The sequence below is a fragment of the Neoarius graeffei genome, chromosome 25, assembly GCF_027579695.1.
Source record: "Neoarius graeffei isolate fNeoGra1 chromosome 25, fNeoGra1.pri, whole genome shotgun sequence".
In the NCBI taxonomy this organism is placed as follows: Eukaryota; Metazoa; Chordata; class Actinopteri; order Siluriformes; family Ariidae; genus Neoarius; species Neoarius graeffei.
This window is the reverse complement of record NC_083593.1, coordinates 57,041,297-57,066,318: the sequence shown is the minus strand read 5'-3', so window position 1 is coordinate 57,066,318 and position 25,022 is coordinate 57,041,297. Positions and strand designations below refer to the sequence as shown.

The 25,022-nt window shown below is 42.3% G+C and overlaps 1 protein-coding gene across 9 annotated transcripts in view; it reads left to right on the top strand.

The window, feature by feature from the left end:
• Positions 1-25,022, top strand: part of strbp (spermatid perinuclear RNA binding protein) — a 157,861-nt gene that overhangs the window by 72,525 nt on the left and 60,314 nt on the right. For all 9 annotated transcript variants that reach the window (XM_060908931.1, XM_060908929.1, XM_060908925.1 and 6 more), the window contains one exon: positions 14,963-15,105. In XM_060908931.1, coding sequence (XP_060764914.1) covers positions 15,103-15,105 — 3 coding nt within the window. In that variant the 5' untranslated portion in view covers positions 14,963-15,102. The remainder of the gene's footprint in view (positions 1-14,962; positions 15,106-25,022) is intronic.

The window sequence follows — 25,022 nt, the reverse complement described above, 5'->3', positions numbered from 1 at the left end:
TTCTTGTATAGCTGTTTTACTCTGCACTTTATTTCACTTGGATTCGTCCACGTTTCCATCGTTTGTATGAGAAATTTGGTGTTCATTGAAAGTGTTTTGTCTCCTACTCATGCTCTTCAATGTGTTCAAATTTGCGCACAAGAAGTGAAACTAATAAAGTTGAGGTTTACACATCATATCTGTATGGATTATGGCACTTTTATACCTGGAATATACTGCGGAGTTTAAACTGCTTATTTTTATTCCATTTACAGCATTTATCAGATGCCCTTAAGACCAAAAACACGTCCTCCTGCTAGTTCAGTAGGTCAGGGACTAAAAAGCCCTTTTCCACTGTATGGCATCGACTTATTTTTTAAAAATTTTATTTATTTAAAAAAAAATCAGTCGCTTCACTTTCTACTGCAGACAAAGGTTGCTGGTCGTCATAGCAACGCCGTATGAAACTGCCATGACATCGTCATAAATGCGAGACACAGGAACAGTGGAGGATATCGAAGGGATGCTGATTCTCAGCATGTGGCTGTTTTGTTACACCAAGGAGACGGGTTTCGTCTTTGTCATCTCTGTTGCTCGTTCACTTGATGTGAAATTTAAAAACAAAACAACAAACCCAACCCAAACAGAGGTGAAAGTTCTTCATTCTCCATTGTTCCTTCAAATCTTTAATAATGTTTGTTGGCTCACGAGCTCTGAGATGCTGAATACAGGGAGATCATTCAGCTCGAGATGTCAGAGCATTGAAGTGCACAAGGAGTTTGACAACCAAGTTAAAATGCATCACCTACAGTCCACAGACGTTTCAGTAGTGTCCAAAAAGTGCAGAACTACTTTGAACTGTGGTGTTTCAAATCAAAATCAAATCAAGTTTATTTGTACAGCGCTTTTAACAATAAACATTGTCGCAAAGCAGCTTTACAGAATTTGAACGACTTAAAACATGAGCTAATTTCATCCCTAATCTATCCCCAATGAGCAAGCCTGTGGCGACGGTGGCAAGGAAAAACTCCCTCAGACGACATGAGGAAGAAACCTCGAGAGGAACCAGACTCAAAAGGGAACCCATCCTCATTTGGGCAACAACAGACAGCCTGACTATAATATTAACAGTTTTAACAGGTATAACCCTCAACTGTCCTCATGGGGCCGTCCTTCACAGGAGTGGGGCGATAAAACTCCGACCAGACACAGGGCACCAGGATGGATCAAGCAGGTCCGAGGGGCAGAAGAGGCCAGCATCTCAATCCCAGGATCAACATGTAACTCAGAGGGACAGATGGGGGGGGAGAGAAAGAAAACACGTTGTTAGGTATGCCCTAAAAATGACAAGTATTAAATCTGTGTGGTAGGCTCGCAGAGACGAGAGTCTTTACATCAGGCATGACGCACAATGGCATGTTAATATGGTAAAAAATATATCATGACCTGCTCTGGCTGGATGCTTGATTGGGTGATGGGAGCACACTCCTCAGCAATGATGAGATGCAGATGGGACCCTTAGGCCTGGCCAAGACAATTCAGTTACATTTCACCGGGTCTGGGACATGCGACAGAACGTCTGACGGCCGATTCCCTGCAGGCTACGATAGCCAGTCGAGGTCCCCACCGTCTCCACCAAAAGATTTCCTGTTGACTCCATGTAACTCAGAGGGACAGATTTGGGGTGGGGGGGGGGGAAGAGAAAGAAAACACAGGTGGTTAGGTATGCCCAATGTCACCTGAATAAGTAGGAACAGTATACATATTGCACCGAGTACAAGCAGGGACTCCGGCAACTAACTATGACAGCATAACTAAAAGGAGAGAGCCAGAAGGTAACACAGGCATGAGGGAGCCCCGGGACATAAAGCAGCCAGCCACTGCACCGTCAACAAACTCGAGTGAGCAAGCGAGTGGGGACTGACAGCATCCATACATCCCAGTTTACCAAAACACTCTATGTCTGAGGACCCTCCAGATCTACTCCTTTACCTCATAAACACCATTAACAAAAGGCTTGACTAAACAGATATGTTTTCAGCCTAGACTTAAATGCTGAGACTGTGTCTGATTCCCGAACATTACTTGGAAGGCTGTTCCATAACAGTGGGGCTTTGTAAGAAAAGGCTCTGCCCCCTGATGTAGCCTTCACTATACGAGGTACCAGCAGATAGCCTGCACCTTTTGATCTAAGTAGGCGTGGCGGGTCATAGAGGAGCAGAAGTTCACTCAGGTACTGTGGTGCGAGACCATTTAGTGCTTTAAAGGTCAATAGTAGTATTTTATAATCAATACGAAATTTGATTGGGAGCCAATGCAGTGTGGATAAGACAGGCGTGATGTGGTCATATTTTCTAGTTCTAGTAAGGACTCTTGCTGCGGCATTTTGAACTAACTGGAGCTTGTTTATGCACTTATTGGAACATCCAGACAGTAAGGCATTACAATAATCCAACCTGGAGGTAACGAAAGCATGGACTAGTTTTTCTGCATCATGCAATGACATTAAATTTCTTATCTTTGCAATATTTCTGAGATGAAAGAAAGCTATCCGGGTGATGTTATCAATGTGAGTTTCGAATGAAAGACTGGGGTCAATAATCACTCCGAGGTCTTTTACTGCTGCACGTGAAGAAACAGAAAGGCCATCCAGAGTTACTGTGTAATCAGAAAACTTACTTCTAGCTTTATGTGGTCCTAGCACAAGTACTTCAGTCTTGTCAGAGTTAAGCAGAAGGAAATTTATAAGCATCCAGTGTCTAATGTCCTTAACACATTCCTCAATTTTATTAAGCTGGTGTCTCTCATCAGGTTTTGCAGAGACATACAACTGTGTGTCATCAGCATAACAGTGGAAACTAATACAATGTTTATGAATAATATCGCCCAAAGGTAACATATATAGAGAAAAAAGCAGTGGACCCAAGACAGAACCTTGTGGAACACCAAACTTTACCTCGGTACGTCTAGAAATATCACCATTTATATCGACATACTGATAACGATCAGTTAGATAAGACCTGAGCCAGGAGAGGGCCATTCCCTTAACTCCCACAACATTTTCTAGTCTATCCAGAAGAATGGAATGATCAATGGTATCAAATGCTGCACTAAGGTCAAGCAACACAAGTAGCGAGACACAGCCCTGATCAGACGCCAACAGTAGGTCGTTTACTACTTTAACCAGAGCTGTCTCTGTGCTATGATGAGGTCTAAATCCTGACTGATACATTTCATGGATGTTATTCCTATGTAAATATGAGCATAACTGCTGTGCCACAGCTTTTTCAAGGATCTTGGAGATAAAGGGGAGGTTTGATATTGGCCGATAATTGGACAGCTGACAGGGATCAAGGTCAGGTTTTTTAATCAGGGGTTTGATAACTGCTAGTTTAAAGGATTTGGGTACATAGCCAATCATAAGAGAAGAATTTATTATTTTTAGAAGCGGTTCAATTACTTCAGGTATTATCTGTTTGAATAGATGTGTCGGTAAGGGATCTAGTACGCAAGTTGAGGCTTTTGATGTAGAGATTAATGAGAGTAATTCAGTTTCTTTTAGGGGAGTAAAACATTCTAACTGATGATCTGATACAGTTATATTGTTAACTACAAGGTCGCTTTCATTGTCTAACCTTAAATTAGTAGTTTGAATTTTTTGTCGGATATTCTCAATTTTGTCATTAAAAAAAATTCATGAAGTCGTTGCTACTACATACTGCAGGTGTGCATGTGTTGATAGTGGACTTATTCCTGGTTAATTTTGCTACAGTATTAAATAGGAATCTAGGATTATTTTTGTTATCTTCTATTAGGGAGGAGAGATATGTTGATCTCGCAGCACTAAGAGCTTTTTTATACTTCAGGAAGCTCTCCTTCCACGCCAATTTGAACACTACCAATTTTGTTTGACGCCATTTACGTTCCAATTTTCGAGTGGTCTGTTTTAATGTGCGAGTGTCATCATTATACCAGGGTGCTAATTTTTTGTCTCTGACCATTTTCCTTTTTAGAGGAGCTACATTATCTAAAGTATGGCGGAATGTTGACTCTAAGCATTCAGTTGCCTGATCGAGTTCTGCAGGGGCTGACAATGACCCAATCAAAGTTGATAACTCTGGGAGATCATTTATAAAGCTCTGTGCAGTAGTTGACGTGAAAGTACGTTTAATACAGTAGCGTGGTGAGGTGCATATATTATTACTCAGACATATTTTGAATGAGATGAGACAATGATCTGAGATAACTTCAGACTGTGGAAGTATGACTATATTGTCTACGTTTAATCTGAATGTTAGTATTAGATCAAGGGTGTGACCACCATTATGGGTCGGTCCTATGACATTCTGCTTAATCCCGACTGAATCTAAGATGGACACAAACGCTGTTTTTAAAGGGTCTTCTGGGTTATCAAAGTGAATATTAAAATCTCCGACAACTAAAGCTTTGTCTAAGGAAATAACCAAATCTGAGATAAAATCTGCAAATTCAGAAAGAAACTCAGAATATGGCCCCGGGGGCCTGTAAATGATAAGCAATGGAATTAACTGGGTAGACTTATTTTTTGAGGCTACATACATTATATGAGTATGAAGAACTTCAAATGTATTAAATTTATAACCAGGTTTGTGTGTTACACCTAGATAATCGTTATAAATAACCGCGACGCCTCCTCCTCTGCCAGTTAGACGAGGCTGGTGTATATAACTGTATCCAGGAGGACTCGCTTCATTTAATGCTATATATTCATTTGGCTTAATCCATGTTTCTGTTAAACACAGTACATTAAACTCCTGATCAGTAATGAGTTCATTAACCATTAGCGCTTTAGATGTAAGAGATCTAATATTTAATAGCCCCACCTTTAGATCAAAGGTGCTGGCAGCAGCTGTACAGTCAGTCTGATCTAATTTTATATTGATTAGGTTACTGGAACAAACTCTCTGAAAATTTCTACCTTTTTGTTGAGCTCGGGGAACAGACACAGTCTCGATGTAGTGGGCCCTGAGTGACGACTCTGTGCAGCTAGCAGACAGTCGGTTTAGCCTGTTCGTCTGCTCCCTGGCCTTGGCTCTGGATTGTCAGAAATTAACTAGGCCTGTTCTGAGACTATGACCTATGCTGCAGGAAATGAGAGCAGCACCTTCCCGAGTGGGATGGATACCGTCCCGCCCTAACAGGCCAGCAGTGCCCTCAAAATTAGCCCAATTATCTATAAAGCCCACACTGTTTTCAGAGCACCACCTGGACAGCCAGCAGTTCAGCGACCATAACCTGCTGTAAGCTACATCGCCACGCCGCATTGGGATGGGGCCAGAGCATACTACAGCATCGGACATCGCCTTCGCTAATTTAAACACCTCTACAAAGTTACTCTTAGTAACCTCAGACTGACGAAGGCGTATATCATTAGCTCCTGCATGGATAACTATCTTTGAGAACCTATGCTTGCCTAGGACCCTAAGATTACCTGCTATGTCCGGCGCCCTGGCTCCCGGTATACACCTGACTAAAGCTGCTGGTGCCCCTAAAGGCTGAGCTAATTTCACATGCCGTATGATAGAGTCCCCTATAACCAGAGCTCTTTCAGGTTTCTCAGTGGGTGCATCACTAAGGAGAGCAAACCTGTTCGGCACGTGACGCGGAGAGGAGTGGTGCTCCCGTGGGCGAGCCTCAGCGGTAGCTTTGGCTCTACGCTTATGCCGCCGAGCCGTCACCCATTCGCCCCGCTGTAAGGGCTCTAATGCCGGAGTTGGAGGATTGGTGTTTGTGTTAGCATGCTAAAAATGTCCGATAAATGTAATGAAGACGTGGCCCTGATGCTGTTTTGCTTTCTGAAAGTTGCATTGTGCTCCATATGAAACTTTTGTTTCAGCAATAGTGTTCCCTGTGAAGATCCCTTGGGTTCTGCATGCTGTGCAGTCTGTAGGGAGCAGGGGACACAGCTTGGGGACCCGTGCTAATGGAATGCAGTCGTTGGCTTGTTCAGGACGTCCTGTCTCTCACAACAGTAATGCAGTGATTGATGATGATCATCTTTGACCAGTCAGTAGTCTGCAGTGTTACTTCTCTTCTTTAAATATTTTTACTGGCATTAGAAGGGACTTGAAGTTTCACTTTTTACTTTTTCATTATTGACCCTGATTGTTCATTTCTGTTCACAGCTGTCTGTACCCTTTACCTTTTATGGAGTTTTATTGGAGTCACTACATGTGTCCAGTCAAAATCAGCATTTCTGAAGCTTTTTGTAAATTTGGCCTTTCTGAAAGATTGAGTGTGCGTGCGTGCACACGCTTATCAAATTAAGCAAGCGCTGTTCACCATCAGCTGCTTAGCCTAGAGGTGGAGATGTTACAGATTAGAGTGTAATGGAGAAAGTGGGTCTGTAATTAGCAGCACTGACCCTCGGGCGTCTGAATCTACACACACACCTCTAAGAAACGTGTAAATGTCTTTGTTCCTCACCAGCTCATGATCACTCGTTGATCAGACCGAGATCGCTCTTTCGACTCTTTCTTAATTGGTGTCCTAATTTAAGGGCTTCAGAGAATTGTGTTTCCTTGAAAAAGTTCAGTGTTTGTCATTTCCTTTCTTTGCTTCCAGCTCAGAATTTGACTTGTCCGCTATGTGGATGAGGCGCCCTGCGCTGCCCCCCCCCCCCCCCCCCCAAAAAAAATTAAATTTTATGTATGAATCATGACAAAACCATGGCTACACCTGATCAGATCATTGAGCTTGGATATTATGCATGTTTAATTTTTCCCAGAAATCTTTGCAATACCTGGTGCCTTGTTTACAGCAACTTTTTTATTTATTTATTTTTATTTTTTTTAATAAAGTCAGGACACTGTGTCAGAGATGCCAGCAAATCCATCTGTAATACAATCAAGCAATTTCAAGCTTGAAATGAGTAAAAATATCTAGAACTAGATTGTTGGCGGCACGGTGGTGTAGTGGTTAGCGCTGTCGCCTCACAGCAAGAAGGTCCTGGGTTCGAACCCCGTGGCCGGCGAGGGCCTTTCTGTGTGGAGTTTGCATGTTCTTCCCGTGTCCGCGTGGGTTTCCTCCGGGTGCTCCGGTTTCCCCCACAGTCCAAAGACATGCAGGTTAGGTTAACTGGTGACTCTAAATTGAGCGTAGGTGTGAATGTGAGTGTGAATGGTTATCTGTGTCTATGTGTCAGCCCTGTGATGACCTGGAGACTTGTCCAGGGTGTACCCCGCCTTTCGCCCGTAGTCAGCTGGGATAGGATCCAGCTTGCCTGTGACCCTGTAGAAGGATAAAGCGGCTACAGATAATGAGATGAGATGAGATTTGCTTGTTATTAAGTTTGCTTAAAGATACTTTTGCTTCCTGAGCCCATTTATGGTTCTTTTCAATTTGGACTGACTTTATGCAAGTGACCCTTTGACCTATGAGTTTTGAACCAATAGAAAACAAGACAGATAGGATTTGGTATTTTTGTATTTAACAGCTTGGATGGAGTTCACACAAGCAGGTGACAAGTCACTTGTGTCAAATCAGTATCACACTTTTAACAATACACATTTGTCACAAAGCACTTTTACGGAAATATTCATTTTAAACGTAAATGTATCACTGATGAGCACGCCTAAGGCGATTGGTAGTGAGGAAAACCTTCCTGATATGACATGAGGAACCAGACTCAAAAAGGAACCCTTCCTCATCCGAGTGATGAGAGTTAGTGTGATTTTTTTTATAAATAACTTGCTTCTATAACGGTGTCCTTTATGGTCAAAGAGTGCAACTCTGTCACCAGGAAATTCATTATAATTTAAACATGAAGTCCGTTTTGACAGGTAGCTTGTCTCTTTTGGTGTGAATTTTCCCCTGCACAGATGAAAGCTTTTGCGTCTCTCCACACGTTTGTGCTGTGCGTTTGTGCCGTTTATGGGGCTGGTGATTGCACTCGAGAATGAGACGTGTATACCTGATTTAAAAAAAATGATCCGTTCAGGCAGAAATATTAAAGGTTTCAGTGGTGTGTGTGTGTGTGTGTGTGTGTGTGTGTGTGTGTGTGTGTGTAAGAGTTCTGTGTTCTAAGCCAGAGGCAGCAGTTTAGCTGCAGTGTTCTGCTCTGGTGGAGGTGAAGCTGTAATTGTTTGCAGGGCAGCGAAGAGTTGCCTCGGGCTCTGATAAAGGGAAGCACAGCAATCAAGTGATTGGGGGAGAAGGGGTGTTTTCTGCCATTCTCTCTCATTGTCTTTCTCCTTTTTCTTTTTCTCACTCTTTTGCTCTCTCTGTCAGTCTCTCTCTTGCTGTCATTCTGCCCTTATCCCTTTCTTTCTGTTTGTCACTCACACACCATCATTCTGCTTCTTTTTCCCCTTTCTTTTGGTTTCTGTCTGTCTTGGTCTGTGCCAGGGTTTTAGGGAATTTCACAGCACTGAATCTCCCTGAATAAATAATTTTCTTCTCGCTGCAGATTCTGGTAATGGTGCCTTGTTAATTTGGTTGAACCTTGGCACAGTCTTCCACACTGTATGATGTACTGATTTCTGAAACATTATCTTGGTGTTCAAGATGCAGCACTAAATTGGTTCGTTTCTTACCTCAAAGAAGGAACTTTTTCAGTTAATATCAGGGAGTTCTTTTCTTTTTTTCTGTAGCTACCATTAGATACAGAGTACCCCAGGGGTCTATTCTGGGGCCTGGGTGTTTTTTTTTTTTTTTTTTTGTATATTTGAGATCATTCAGGAGCAAATCATCATTGGTTTTATAGACCCCTTCGCATCTTTGTAAACAAACCGACCGTTGCCAGGATGCGCGCGCAGCCTGGACCCAGAAACAGTGGCGCTGCCCATAGACCGGCATTATGAGCTGTCAGATTATGCCAAACAATTGTCGTTACAAGATCGAGAATGCTACATAAATAAGTTAACTCTAACAAGTGGACATCGCCTACCAGATCCGCATTTAATTAAAGAGTGGACGGACGATGTTAGTAAGTTCCCTGGTATACAATGGCCAGATATATACTCGTACCTTATTGACAAGACTTCAGTGTACACCCACGAAAAACTTCGTGCCTACAAGTCTTTAGATGCATATGATTATGTGCGGGCATGTACAGAACGTGTTTTACACTGAAATTGTTTTAATCAAATTATGCCAGTGATGTGATGGCAATGTGGCTTTAGCTACAACAGCAAATACCAACACTAAACAGCAATTTGCAGGAGGTAATGGCATGAAAGGAATGATAGTGTAAAGAGTGCAGCTAAGAGAAATCAGAGCTGCATAAAAAGCGAGAGGCAGAGAGCAGAAATGAAACTGAACGGGGCGGGAGCTAGGTTAGAGCAGTCAACGCAAGTTGGCATTTAGAGTGAGGGCACACAATTTTACCTTTCCATCCTTGCTTTAAAATTGTGATTTTCGGCATACACAAATAATGATGGCACAAAATCTGGACTGCTTGAGTCAAGCGAGACCTCTCCTACAAACAGAACTGCATGCTAAGCTAACATGCTAACAATATTCATTACATTGTGTAACTATGACCCAGCTAATCAGACAAACGTTACCAAAGTATTTTGCTACATCAATAAATGAAGACTAGAAAGAATAAAAAAGAAAGATTTAATAAATAGCCTGATCTTACCTGTGATGAAGTGGGCGCTGCAAACCCGCACATTTTTGATAGTGCTTTCATCCCAGTCTACACGTTTGATGGCTTGTAGCCATAGACGTCGGCGTTTTTTTTTTTTTTTGGAATGGGTGAGATCCTGCTGGAATTCTGTACATTTTAACCCCATCACTGCTACGATTCTGACACCCGACAACACAACAACTAGGCATTTCTGAGTCTCTTTTGGGTCCAGGCTGCGCGCGCAATTTCCGCTTACGTATGAATGACGTTTACTGCGAAGGGGTCTATAGTAGCACTGATGATGCACAGAGATTTGCTCTTGGGACTTAATGATCCAGACTCCCTACACAGGCTCCATGATGCTCAATGATGTCAAAGGTGTTGGATGGTTAAAAACTTCTTACAGCTAAAAGACAACAAATCTGAAGCCATTTTATTTGGTGCTCCAAATCTGACTAAGAGAATTATGGGTAATCTGGATTCTTTGTCTCCATTTGTTAGGCCTTGTGCCAGAAGCCTTGGTGGAGTTTTTTTTTTTAAATGAATCCATACCTCTCTTCTCAGTACAGGGGAAAACTTATAAAACTGAAATGCTTCTCAATTCAGTTTTATTTGTATAGTGCTTTACTTTTAACAATGGACATCTTTACAGAAATGTATAACTTCTGGATAGAAATTTTACATAGTTGTAAAGGTATCCCTTTTTATTTTGTCTTGTTCAGATGACTGTACACTGGGGTCAGTCAGTCTTGCTTAGCCTTCCTACAGATCATATTACTCCAGTCTTGGCTTCTCTCCATTTACTCATGAGCATGTTTTATCACATTCATTAGTCTGGTGCTGCAGCTAGCTTACCAACGTGGACAGCAAACTTTCGACACAGAGACTGATTGATTATTTGACATGACATCACTCTCTCTGTCACTCTGTCTCTGAGTCAGATGATGCAGTTCAGCCGTTGTGTTTTAGATTTCACCTGGATTTTATGAATTTGAGCCGCAGTCTCAGTCAACAGGTGAGACTCCAGTCAGGCTTTGGTCTTTTAAAATAAATAAAACCTCCATTTTTAAGTTTCACACTGGGTTTCAGCCTCAATGTTTTCTGAATGTTGCTTGGTACAGATTTGAAGGTTGTCCATCTGAGATTCCTGTAAGTGCAATATCTCAAGAGTGACTGGGTGATGGTCTTTAGGATTTATATCGAATTATTGCATACCTGTCGACTTTGAGGTTTGAAAAAAAGGGATATTTCCCAGATTTTAACTCAAAATAAGGGAAAATTTCGGAAAGTCGAACTTTCCGAAAATTTCAGAAAGTCGGTAATCGAACTGACTTTTCTTCACAAAATTTAAATTCGTCCTGCCAAGTAGCGGTAATACACCTTTTTTGGTTTTGCCTCGCTCCTTTCTTTATTCATGTCTCTAGTCTCGCCGTCTACTGAAACTCGCTCCCTGAGGAAAGAATTACGACCATCTTTTAGTTTTGTGAGAAGTTCCGAGCAGTGACCTTGGTCAGACCATAGATTTACATAGAAGACTAGATGCCTCGTCCCCGTTGCCCGTCAACGAAGTCGAACGTCCGCACATGGCGGCCATCTTACCTCAGACAGCTGGCTTACCCATTACATTGTGTTGGTAGCGATATGTACTTTTCAGATGACCGTAACTTCCTCAAATTTCAATCGATATTCAAGCGGTTTGGTTTGTTATATAAAACAAACGGAAGTATGTATTTATGATATTAATGATGAATAATCATTTTATGTTTTAAAAAAATACGCATAGCTTGGCGAAAATATTTCAGTATACTACAGACTGTAAGACAGGATGCATGCTGAAATTCCTATGCTGTGAGAAGCCTAACACTGCATACTTATGGATAACTGCGGCCTTAGGACAAACAATCATACAATTTATTTCCAATTTTTAGTGAAAATATTTTTACATGTGATAGAGCCGTAGGGGAAGCTAAAGTTAAATAAACAGCTTACTCACTTCTGAAACTTCAGAAATACTTCATCCACCTCAAAAACCTAATGCACTCACATCATAGCATAATAACAAATGTAAACTCACATCATAGCATAATAACAAATGCACTGCCCGAGTAAGTAATAGTATAAAACAGTGACAGCGACTCACGGTAGTTTGTGACAAAAAAAGCACTTAATTAATCACGTGGTTATACTTCCAAGGATAAAAAGATATCTTTACATTTACAAAAAGAACATTCAAAGCTGACTATCATGTCAAAGTCAATATATGTTAGCACAGAAGATTGAAATTTCATTTGACTAGGCTCCAATGTGCAGTTAAAATAAAACTAAACATACTGAGATAAGCATCTACAATTAAAACAGACACACACATCAGCTTGTCATCAAAGTCAGTTCTTTGATTTCCTGTAAATCATAATGTGAGTGCTGGGCTGTGCTTGCGTAAGTCTTCATACCCATAGGATGTCTATGTTCATACCCCTTGTCTGTGGTAAGATGGCCGCCCTGTGCGGACGTTCTGGAATACGCGGTGAGGAATCTAGTCTTCTATGTAAATCTATGGGTCAGACTAGTGCTATGGTTCTGACAGTCTTCTTCACAGACATGCAATTAAAATCAATGTGTAATTACTAGACTGCCACCTGCTGTACTGGAGAGGGCGGGGACGTGAATTCATGGCCCGACTTCCTGCTGTAAACTCCTGTCAGAGGCGCGTCACGAATTCTGGACCTACCGACTTTTATATAATGTGAAAATACGGGATATTTTCGGGAAAATAAAAAAACGGGAAGACAGCGGGAAATAAGTCAAAATAAGGGATTTCCCGGGAAAAACGGGAGGGTTGACAGGTATGAATTATTGTTCTAACCAGCTGATTTTGGAATCGATTTAAACAGGCTCAGGGTCACAGCAATGCCAAATGTCTATTTGAAATAGTCTTTCTTTGATGGCTGCTTTCACATTTGAAGATTATTTGAGGGATATTTCAGATGTACACATTAGTAAGGAGAAAGGCGAGACTTGTTGGACGTTTCGTTTTACTCGATAACAGAAGTGTGTTGGGTATGAGCCGAGCATCGCTATTTAAAGCTCTGCTATTAGTCTGGTATGGAGAATAAAATAGGGTTTCAACTCCTCCTTTTTCTTGCCGTGTGTGAGCGAGAGAGCTCATGTATCAAGTCAGGTTAACTGCTCTCCCACGTACGGCCTGTGTTAAGTGCTTCACTTCAGCTGAAAGCATCAGAGTCAAATAATTCCTCATAGAAAATGCTGAGTCATGAAACAGGAAGTGATGGAGAGAGCCTCGTGTGCACACACCATCAGACAAGTACACCTGCACATACCGGTCTTTACATTAACACACACGTTAATTCTGTCTCGTGACACATCAGTCAGCAGCACTTGGAGCTAATTCCTCAAAAAGCTGGATTTCATTTGCTTAACTTTATTATTATTATTATTATTATTATTATTATTATTATTATTATTATTTGAATTTTTTTTTAATATCATTGAGTGTATGTTACAGTGTGCCCTGCAATGGCCTGGTGACTTGTCCAGGGTGTACCCCGCCTCTTGCCCATAGTCAGCTGGGATAGGCTCCAGCTTCTGTAGAACAGGATAAGCGGCTACAGATGATGGATAGATGTTACAGTGCTATGAACTCCTCTCTCGTCTGTCTGTCTCTCTCTCTGTGTGTCTCTCCCCTCTCTATGTCCGTCTCTCTCTGGCTGTGTGTGTGTTCGGGAGGATCTAAGGCTCTGGTCCATAGAGCACGGTGCTCCCCATCTGCTCTCAGTCATTTACATGCCTAAGTGGCTGTCACTCGCTTCAGTCTGCTGCAGACGCACATCTAATGAGCTCCCACAGAGCTGGTGAAAATGGGCCCAAGAGAGAGAGACCGAAACTGAGTGAGCGTGTGTGTGAATGAGCGAAGGAAAGACGGAGGGGAAGCGAGAAATTGCTGGTGTGTATTTTGTTTAGGTGTCGAAGTGACACCGTTCACGGTACTGATCCAGCTGAACGTGGTGGCCATTTTGGAACAGCATGAGTGCTCTGATCGCATTTAACCACTTTTCAGTTGTGTTTATCAATGTAGTCTTTTAATTGTGGTATAAAAATGATTCATCAGTGTGCGATGTGAATAAGTGGAGTATTGAGCTCACAGCATGTTCAGTGGAGTTAACAATCCATGAAAAAGCAGAGTTCCCCTCCAAAATAATCCAGTTTTCACATTTATATTTTAAAGTTTAATTATTGTAGTGTTGCTAATCATATGGCAGCTCATGTTGATTGAAGATTCAAGAGTTTGTTTTTGTTTATTATCTTGAACAGTGAAATTACAGTACTGAAATGAACACTGCTTCAAAAGGGATTAACCTGCAGCATTTGATCAACAAATTACTGTTGATATTGCTGCAGTGCTGAGATGACGACGCTGTAAAGCTGGGATGGTGTGTTTGTGTGATTTCTGGCATGGACTGATTTTGCACTTGATTTTGAGTGGACATCCTGTGGATTTTATCCGATCACCAATATGATAAACGGCACTACCCAATCGAGTATCTTTTATCTCTATAAGCTTGATATTCCTCTCAAACTGTCTTCTCTAATAGCTAGATGTTCTAGCATGTTAGTCCTGCAGCCACAAGTTTCACATCACAATTTGCATATCACATTGATTTGTGAAGATTTTGATCTCTTTTCTAGATCGGTTGTAAACAAAAGTAATAAGAATGTCTCTACATGTTAGCAAGTGAAAATATCTTGAATATGAGCTAATTGTGTTTCTAGTATTTCTTATGAGGGGATTATAATGAATCAAATGGATTATTCAGTCTTTTGGACTTTTCAAGCATTTTTTTTTAATTCTTATTCTATTGTCAGATTTTTGCTTCTTTCAAAATTAATTGCTTAAAATTAGAGAAATTATCTGCTAGAAAACATGACACCAATACTACAGTCAGCTGTGTCCAGGGGATGAGAGAGCAAAATTTAGCCGTGCTTTCTGGATGGGAGAGGCTTTTCTCCCCTGTCAGTCAGTCAATTACACTAGTCAATCGTGTGCATCTGTGAGGTCAGGTATGGAAGAACAGGGCGGATAGTGCTCTCCTCACAGTTTATGCTGCATTGAGACACACAGCAGTCAGTTAGCTTGATGTGTCTGAGGAAGCAGCTGCAGTATGATGGGTGGGGGTTGGGATAAAATGGGGGGGGAAACGAATCTAAAGCATCTCTTCTCATGTATTATGAAATATAATCTTCACTCTGCTTCTAGTTTGCACGTACAGAAAAGCTTCAAGTGTGTGTTTAAGCTGCTAATATCTGCTTTGTCTTCTCTACACAGAATAATGATTTAACTCTATCTGTCTCTTTCAGGTCTTGGTGTAAGGTGAAGCGGGGGGGCTGAGAGGCAAGCGCATGAGGAAGGGGCGTCTGGAGACCCCTGTCCCCACACACAGCGCTTGCGCACGCACACGTTCAACATTAGTTAAAGGGAGACACGTCCACCAGCACCAATGGTAAACTTTTTTTTTTTATTGTTGCTTGCACACTGTTACAAATCGTTACCTGAAGTGATTAATGTAGTAAAAAAATTCTAAGTTTTCTCGATCTAATTTCCATCACACACTCCCTCTATACTGACGTTACTCTGTAACAGGTCTCTGCCACACTGCTTCATCAGTTCTGTGAATTCGTCTTTTAAACCTGATGCAGAAGATCTGTGTGCTTCTTAGTTTTTTTTTTTTTGTTAACTATTATTTTTTTTAATTTAATGAATGTTTCCGTCAGAATCTCAGTAGTTTATACATGCGTGCAAATTTCATGCATGCTGCTATGCTGGATGAAGGATGGGTGGATCCAGGGGGGGATGGTGGATGGACAGGTGAATAGAGGGATGGTTGAAGGGATGAAGTGAGGGATGGGTGGATGAACAGACAGCTGGATGTTTGACTGCTACAAAGTGCTGATGCTAGAGACTCCTTCCGTAAATGCTCAATAAAGATCTAACAAATATTTTACTTTGAGAAACAAAACCTTTTTAAAAATGACTGACTGAATGAATAAATAAATAAGCAAATAGATTTACCGGTGTTATCTTGTGTGTAGCCTCTGCCATACGTGTCCCTGTGAATGAGCTGTTACTATGGAAACCATAATGTATTAGAACTAGCATGTTAATATAAACCTGTCGTTCATGTTACAAGCTGCGCTGAGCTGTTGTACAGCAATAACACACACACACCTTCTGACCAGTCAGATTCGAGCATTTAACCTTTTTTTCGGTATTGTGATGTGTATTGTGCAAGCGTTAGAGTACACGAAGCTGTACAGGTTTGATTTAAACATTTCAGATGATCATATGTTATATTGAAAGTATCAATAGAGACAGGAGGAGGTTTTTTCCCTTCTTTCTCTGGTTGCTGAATTTTAAAAATATTGGTGATTTGTTATTAACAAATCTGCTTGTACTGAGCGTGACCGATTTGTCCACCTCTGCCCATCACCACCATCATAACACCATTTTGTGACTCAAACCTCCTTCAGGTTATCGTATCGGAGCGCCACTCTTCATTACATTCACATAAACCCAGGCCCTGTGAGCTCCGGTCCTCCACGCTCGCCTGTAATTTAACCCTCGATTACAGCTACAGTAAGATGTCAAGCTCTCCTGATAATGTCCAAAAGTAACACGGGGGAGAGTGAGAGAGCGCGTGAGAGCAATGAGGGTTTGATAAATGACTCGGTGCTGCAGTGAGGTCTCATAGGCGGTGTGCTTTGAATTATTAACGCATGTGCAACCAACAGACCTCATAAATAAACCAGCACAATCAGCCCAATGCTAGCATCAGCGCTAATGCTAATCTACCAGCACTGCTCTGGCATCGGTGACCTTGGGTTTGTTTGTGTCTCACACACGCCTTTCTCTCTCTGCCTCGTGTCTGTGCATTGATCAGTTTATTGCTGAGAGACTACACTGACCTAGCTGGAGTCTACCAGGACAGGCATGCCACGATGACTTTGTAAGCAGGTGATACGAAATGATATTCCATCTCATCGGACCTGATTGTTTTAGTTTGACGTGTTCTTTAATCCTCTTATAAACTGTCCGTCCTCGTAGTCCACACGTCCAGCTTTTTGTCTAAGTGCGTGACGTGTGATGTGAGGCATACAGCCACATGCATGTGTGTGCGCACAGCCGCTCTGTTTTACCACAGTGTGTAAACGTGACTGATTTATGTGAGTCAGAGCCACACTGGTGTGATGATGCAGGAGGTCAGGAGCTTTGGAATTATGTTTTAACACTACGTCATCTTTGTATTGACATTTGTGCAGCACTCAATACAGAGAGCGTACACAAGCTTCTTCTGCAATACCATGGTTGTTTGTGGCATATTTTAGCACAAATGCATTAAACACCTCAGCTAGAACTGTACAGCTCTGTACAGTTATTAAGCAGAACTACAGTGTGTCTGCAAACTGTTAACTTGTTTAATCTGATATTTATGTGCCATATGGCTCACCACGTCCCATTGGTCACAGCTGCAAATATTCAAAATGGTGCATTGATTCGATTCAGGAAATGTTTACACCCCAAGTGTGAGGACATGTGTTGGAGCACGAGTGTGTGAGATTAAGATGCAGTGATCCTCCTTGGCCGTTAAACACACGCCGACATTCCAGCAATGAGTTTTACAATCATGCCCTGGCTCCTATTAGAAACGCCTCATAAATTTTACTCTGACTGTTAAATACAGCATCATGGAGAGCATGCGTGCGCGCACGCATTCAGTGGGGGGTTCTGGAAGTATTCAGGTCTTCAGTTTTTGCACACTTGATTTATAGATTTTAATTGAAGTCTCTACAAGTTTTACATACATGGACTTGAGCCAATTCTCTCATTCATACTGGCAGAGCTACTCAAGTTCAGTTGGGTCATATGACAAGTGTCCGTCTGAACAGCCGTCATCCGCTCTCCCCACAGATGTTCTGTGGGGTTCAAGTCTGGGCTTTGGCTGGACCACTCATCGACATTCAGAGACTTGTCCTGAAGTCACTCCAGAATTGTCTTTGGTGTATGCTTCAGGTCATTGTCATGCTGAAGTGTCATATGCTCGGGTTCTCTTCAATGACTTCTGCCACTGAGTAGCAACACTATAGCATCATGTTGCCACCACCATGTTTCACCATCTGGATGATATTAGCCAGTTGATGAGCAGTACCTGGTTTTCGGCAGACGTAGCTCTTGGAGTCCCATCCATATGCCTCAAAGCCTGCAAAACAGGTACTACATGGTACATTTCTCATCTGCATCTCTCCCAATGCTTCTCCCTTTGCCTCTTGTACTCCTCTACCCTCTTCTTATTACTTCACATACAACGCTTGTTAGTCTTCTCCACTCCTGCCTGTTTTCTACAGTGGAACATCAAAGATCTAGAGCGCCACCAGTCTTTAGAGTGTCTTTAAATCTAAGCTTTTTGGTCATCCAACTGGGTGAAACCCATGAGAATTCATTGTACAGGAGTTTCTTTACCAGCCTGTCATCATCCATGCAACATGAGCAAACCAGTGCAGACAGTTCCTCGCTAGCCTGAGCTCTGTCCTCCACACCAGCCTGTCTTAACACCTCTTTGTTCCTGACAAAATGATGTTACTGGTTGTTTTAATGAAGGTCACAGATATCGCTGCTGAATCGTGTGGACCTGCCTAGTTCCATGCTGATAAAGTCCACGTTTCCCTGCCATACATCAGATAGATAGATAGAACTTTATTGATCCCTTTGGGAGGGTTTCCTCAGGGAAATTAAAATTCCAGCAGCATCATTACAGGATAAACAGAGAATAGAAAATAGAGAAAACTTCTAGATAAAGTATTAACATATACAAATATGAAAAAAGTCCAGCAGGAGAGCTATTGCACATTTTTATATTGCACATTTTTATATTGCACATTGTCCAGTATTGCTTTTTGTCAGGCTAGGCTACTGCTCCTTCCTGTCCTCTGTCCTCCTGTTACCCCCCCCCCCCCCACCCCGAAAGGAGTTGTACAGTCTGATGGCGTGAGGGACAAAGGAGAGGCATTCAGCATTGGTTGTACACTCTCTCATCTTGGTCGAGGTTGTAAAGTCATGCGTTAATCACCCTTTTTCACAAGCATCCAAAAGCACATGATGCCGCCTGAATTCGAGATGCGAGTTCATCTTTCATGGAGCGGTCACTGTGATGAAACTGCTGAGGTATTTAAAGCAGGCAACATATAAGCTAATTTAGCACCATCTATAAAGAATTCGGCTGTATTGCTAATGCACATGGTTTTTAAATCATATTGATTCGCAGACCCATCCATTTTGCAAGGGTGTTGTAGGATGTCAAAATCAACTGCAAGCCCTCTCTCAGTGAAGCTTGCGAAGTCATCAGCACACTGAGCCTCTCTGATGAACTCTCTAAGGCCTTTGTCTTTTTGCCTTAGAACTGTGCAGATCAAAGAGATCTCCATCGTAACAGAATCTGATCTGTACACTACACGTGTGCTCAGTTTTCTTGAAAGGTAGCCAGAATAAGACTTCCACCCAGAAAGTTCCGTTTTTTTCTCATCAGACCGGAGTCTTTTTAAGTACCTGACACATGTATTTTACTGACGAGTGGCTTGATGGAATGATGCTGTATTTTTTAAATGGTTGTTGTTCTGGCATGCTCTTCCATCTCTGTGGAGGACTTCTGAAGTGCTGAGTGTCCGTTGGGTTCTTGGTCACTTCCCTGTCCAAGAGCCTTCTAGACTGGTTACTGGGGAAGACTTCTGGTGGTTCCAAAATTCTTCCAGTTCACAATAATGGAACTCACTGTGGTCCTGGGAACATTCAGATGGTTTTATACCCCTGCGTAGATCTACGTGGCTTTCTGTGATTCTCTTTCAAACTGGCAGTCTGGGGGGCGTTAGTGAGCAGACAATGTGGTAGGTTGTATTTTCGACAAGCTCTGCTAAAATCCAGTTCAAAATAGCTTTTTAGGCACTTTTATACCCCAAAAAAGGCTACGAAACATTGCTTTAAGTATAAATTTTGTCATTTTTATAATTTTCATTAGTTTTATTTTAACACGGTTGCGTCAATGGCCAACAATTTACGAAAGTTTAAGTTTACTGGAGGAACTTCCACTACTGGGCCCAAAGCCTTGAGCTTGAGCATTACATCCGGCGGGAGTGGCGACAGTTCTCCTCAGCAGCAACCGGGCGTACATATGGAGGTAGCAAACTTGAAAATTGAAATCCTCACTTCTCTTAAAAAAAAAAAAAAGACACTGCAACTCTGCTTAGATCGGAGATGAAAACTGTGCTGGCTGAGGAACTTGAGATCGTAAAATCCGAACTATAAGCAGTAAAATTAGAGGTTGCAAACAACACTGCAACAATCCGCTCTGATGTGGAAACTATGAAAGCAACCATATCGGACATGGAACATGGGCTATCATTGTGTTCAGACGACGTGGCTTTGGTGCAAAACAAGGTGGGCAAGCTGAAGACTGAGGTAACCAGTCTACAAGAAAAATGTCTTAACATGGAGGGAAGATTGAGACGCTGTAACATCCGTATATTAAATGTTCCTGAAACACCGGTCTCAAGCACTCCAACCAATGTTTTGAAATTCCTGAAAGAAGTTTTAGGCATGGACAAAGATGCCCTGGTCGACAGATCACACAGAGGTCCCCAGGCAAGGAGACCAGATGGTAAACCCTTTGTAATAGTGCCGAAATTACATTATTTTCAGGACTGTGTTGAGGTTCTTCATAGTGCTCGGGAGTCCGGTCCCCTTCGTTTCAAAGAAACCGCCCTCTCCATATTCCCGGATTTCCCTCCCGCTGTTGCACAAGCTAGGTCTGCTTTTAGTGAAGTCAGGCGACTACTCTGTGGACGGAACAGTGTTCGATATGGCCTTTCTTACCCTGCAAGTCTTTGTGTCACGCACAATGGAACTGAGAGATAATTTCAAAGCCAAGAAGACGCCATGGTTTACATGAGAACCAGAATCCTGCAGGACGCACCAAAAGGTTATGTTTTAAGTAAGAGAACTTTGAATTTGGGTATGTTAATGCTGTTCAGTGTAGTGAGTAGACAGTGTAGGTTACGCTGTTTACAAATGTTATAAATGCCGCCTATTTACTTTATTGTTCATGTAAAAAAGTAAGATATGTGGACAGCACACGTCTAGCTACTGTGGGGTTTTTTTTTTTGGGGGGGGGCTTTTTTAACCTTTTCATTGGATAGGACAGTGTAGAGACAGGAAATGAGCGGGAGAGAGAGACGGGGAGGGATCGGGAAATGACCTCGGGCCGGAATCGAACCCGGGTCCCTGGATTTATGGTATAGCGCCTTAGCCACCTGAGCCACGACGCCCCACTGTGGGGGTTTTTTTGTTTGTTTTTTCTCCCCTTACTATCCTTACAACTACAGCTGTGTAAATGTTTAATTTTGGTTATAATACATTTTCATGAATAATACCTACTCAATTAAGAGAGAGGATAAGTATGAGGAGCACTTATTAGGCTGTTTGTTTTTATTTAGTCATTTAATTGTAGAAGAATCAAAATGTAATAAGATGAATGCCAGCAATGCCCAATGCTGGTTGTCCTTTGTTTCTCATTTTTGTTCTTTTATGACATTTACATTAAACTAACCATGCAACTCCGGCTGGTTGGTATAACTATGCCTTTCGGGCATAGTCAAGTCAAGTTTATTTGTATAGCGCTTTTAACAATAAACATTGTCGCAAAGCAGCTTTACAGAATATGAACTACTTAAAATATGAGCTAATTTTATCGCCAATCTATCCCCAACGAGCACGCCTGTGGCAACGGTGGCAAGGAAAAACTCCCTCAGATGACATGAAGAAACCTCAAGAGGAACCAGACTCAAAAGGGAACCCATCCCCATCCGGGCAACAACAGACAACATGACCATAACATTAACAGTCCTAACAAAGTCAGCTTCGTTGATGCTATAAATCCCCCACAACCGCAGTCCCAAAGTCAGCAAGTCAACTGCAGTCCCCAGCCACAAAAACACCACTGCAAGAGTCCAGTGTGTCCTCCAGGCGCGACCCCCAACTGTCCACATGGAGCCGCCCTCCACAGGAGCGATGTGATGAGACTCCAACCAGACACAGGGCACCAGGATGGACCAGGTAGGTCCGAGGAGCAGAAGAGGCCAGCATCTCGATCCCAGGACCGACATGTAACTCAGACGGACAGATTTGGGGGGGAGGGGGAAGAGAGGAGAGAGAAAACACAGGTTGTTAGGTATGCCCAATGTCACCTGAATAAGTAGGAACAGTATACATATTGCACTGAGTACAAGCAGGGACTCCGGCAACTAACCATGACAGCATAACTAAAAGGGGAGAGCCAGAAGGTAACACAGGCATGAGGGGCCCGGGACATAAAGCAGCAGCCACTACACCGTCAACAAACTTGAGTGAGCAAGCGAGTGAGGGACTGACAGCATCCATACATCCCAGTTTACCAAAACATTCTGTCTGAGGATCCTCCAGATCTACACCTTTACCTCATAAACACCATTAACAGAAGGCTTGACTAAACAGATCTGTTTTCAGCCGAGACTTAAACACTGAGACTGTGTCTGATTCCCGAACACTACTTGGAAGGCTGTTCCATAACTGTGGGGCTTTGTAAGAAAAGGCTCCGCCCCCTGATGTAGTCTTCACTATGGGAGGTACCAGCAGATAGCCTGCACCTTTTTGATCCAAGTAGGCGTGGCGGGTCATAGAAGAGCAGAAGTTCACTCAGGTACTGTGGTGCGAGACCATTCAGTGCTTTAAAGGTCAAGAGTAGTATTTTATAATCAGTGTGAAATCTGATTGGGAGCCAATGCAGTGTGGATAAGACAGGCGTGATGTGGTCATATCTTCTAGTTCTAGTAAGGACTCTTGCTGCTGCATTTTGAACTAATTGGAGCTTATTTATGCACTTATTGGAACATCCAGACAGTAAGACATTACAATAATCCAACCTGGAGGGAACGAAAACATGAACTAGTTTTTCCGTGTCATGTAGTGACATTAAATTTCTTATCTTAGCAATATTTCTGAGATGAAAGAAAGCTATCCGGGTGATGTTATCAATGTGAGTTTCAAATGAAAGCCTGGGGTCAATAATCACTCCGAGGTCTTTTACTGCTGCACGTGAAGAAACAGAAAGGCCATCCAGAGTTACTGTGTAATCAGAAAACTTACTTCTAGCTGCATGCGGTCCTAGTACAAGTACTTCAGTCTTGTCAGAGTTAAGTAGAAGGAAGTTAATAAGCATCTGGTGTCTAATGTCCTTTACACATTCAATTCTATTAAGCTGGTGTCTCTCATCAGGTTTTGCAGCAACATACAACTGTGTGTCATCAGCATAAGGCCACACCAATTCAATTAGTTGGTTCTCGGAATCGCCGCTTGAAGAAAATGCAAAATGAAAAAAAAAATCGAAATCAAATTCCCACCAACAGAAAAGGTCATGTGATGTCGAAAACCAATCAAATCGCCCCTTTCACTTTCGATAAAGACTTGTGGAAGAAACATGCCTGTAGAGGGGAGTCCTGCAAAGCCTGTGTTTGTTAGGATATTCAGCGAACAGAAGCGTAAAATCTTTGACAGGTGTGTTGAAATTCTGTTTGCCTGTATTATTTGGTCTATTTCCAAATACATGTGTCAGGTACTTAAAAATTTTAGGGAGGAGAGATATGTTGATCTCGCAGCACTAAGAGCTTTTCTATACTTCAGGAAGCTCTCCTTCCACGCTAATTTGAACGCTACCAACTTTGACGCCATTTACGTTCCAATTTTCGAGTGGTCTGTTTTAATGTGCGAGTGTCATCATTATACCAGGGTGCTAATTTTTTGTCTCTGACCGTTTTCCTTTTAAGAGGAGCTACATTATCTAAGGTATAGTGGAATGTTGACTCTAAGCATTCAGTTGCCTGATCAAGTTCTGCAGGGGCTGACAGTGACCCAATCAAAGTTGAGAACTCTGGGAGATCATTTATAAAGCTCTGTGCAGTAGTTGACGTGAATGTGCGTTTAATACAGTAGCGTGGTGAGGTGCATATATTATTACTCAAACATATTTTGAATGAGATGAGACAATGATCTGAGAACTTCAGACTGTGGAAGTGTGACTATATTTTCTACGTTTAACCCGAATGTTAGTATTAGATCGAGGGTGTGACCACCATTATGGGTCGGTTCTATGACATTCTGATTAATCCCTACTGAATCTAAAATGGGGACACACGCTGTTTTCAAAGGGTCTTCTGGGTTATCGAAGTGAATATTAAAATCTCCGACAACTAAAGCTTTGTCTAAAGCAGGGGTCGGCAACCCTAGGCACGCGTGCCACAACTGGCATGCCGAGGAATTTCCAGTGGCACACTGACGATGATACACAAACCTAATTATTCAACACCATTAAAAATGTTCAAACGTCATCTTGAACTGTCATTGGCTGTTGCATGGCGAGCCTGCTCTTTTAGCATGACTACACAACAATATAGCGCCCCCCCTCCCAGTGTTGCCAGAGACTGCTGACGTTTTCCAGCCCAAAACCCGCCAAAATGCACTTAAAACCGCCCAATCTGGCAATACTGCCCCCTCCCCATATTTCTCATGAGATAGGCCCACTTGATGCAGCAGTTGCGCCAAGATGGCAAAGAAGCCGGCAGTTCGGGCTTTCCTCTCCTTGTGGACCAAAGAATATGGGTTCGTTTCTCAGAGAGACCGTGCTGTGTGCACGTTGTGTTTTGAAAGTGTTGTGTGTCGAACATCCAGTGTTAAACGTCATTTCGAGGCAAAGCACGAAAAGGCTTTCAAAGATCAGGCAGATAGGGACGAATCAATCCCATGCACAGTGTGCGGATATGGGAAGCAAGCCCACACTTTAACAGTCTTTGCCTCAGCTAAAAACAATGCCACTGAAGCTAGCTATATAATTTCTCACTGCATAGCTAAACACGGAAAGCCATTCACAGACGGTGAATGCATTAAGGAGGTCTTTCTCTCCGGCTCGGATAGTCTTTTTGAGGGGCTGCCAAATAAAGAGACAATAAAATCAAGAATAAAAGACATGCCCATATCAGCCAGAACTGTTGAGCGACGAATTGGTGAAATGGCAGAAAACGTAAGGGTGCAGCAAACAACTGGCATAAAAGATGCAGCAATATTTAGCATTGCGCTTGACGAAAGCGTAGATGTGAATGATGTGGCACGTTTGGCAGTGATGGCAAGATATTGTGATGTGACTGTGAGAGAGGAGCTCTGCTGTTTAAAGCCAATGAATCCTGCTGGGCATCTTTACCCGAAAAGTTCAACTGTCTTCGCAATATCGCACTGGCTTTATTGTCAGTGTTCGGATCAACATATCTGTGTGAACAGATATTTTCGCAC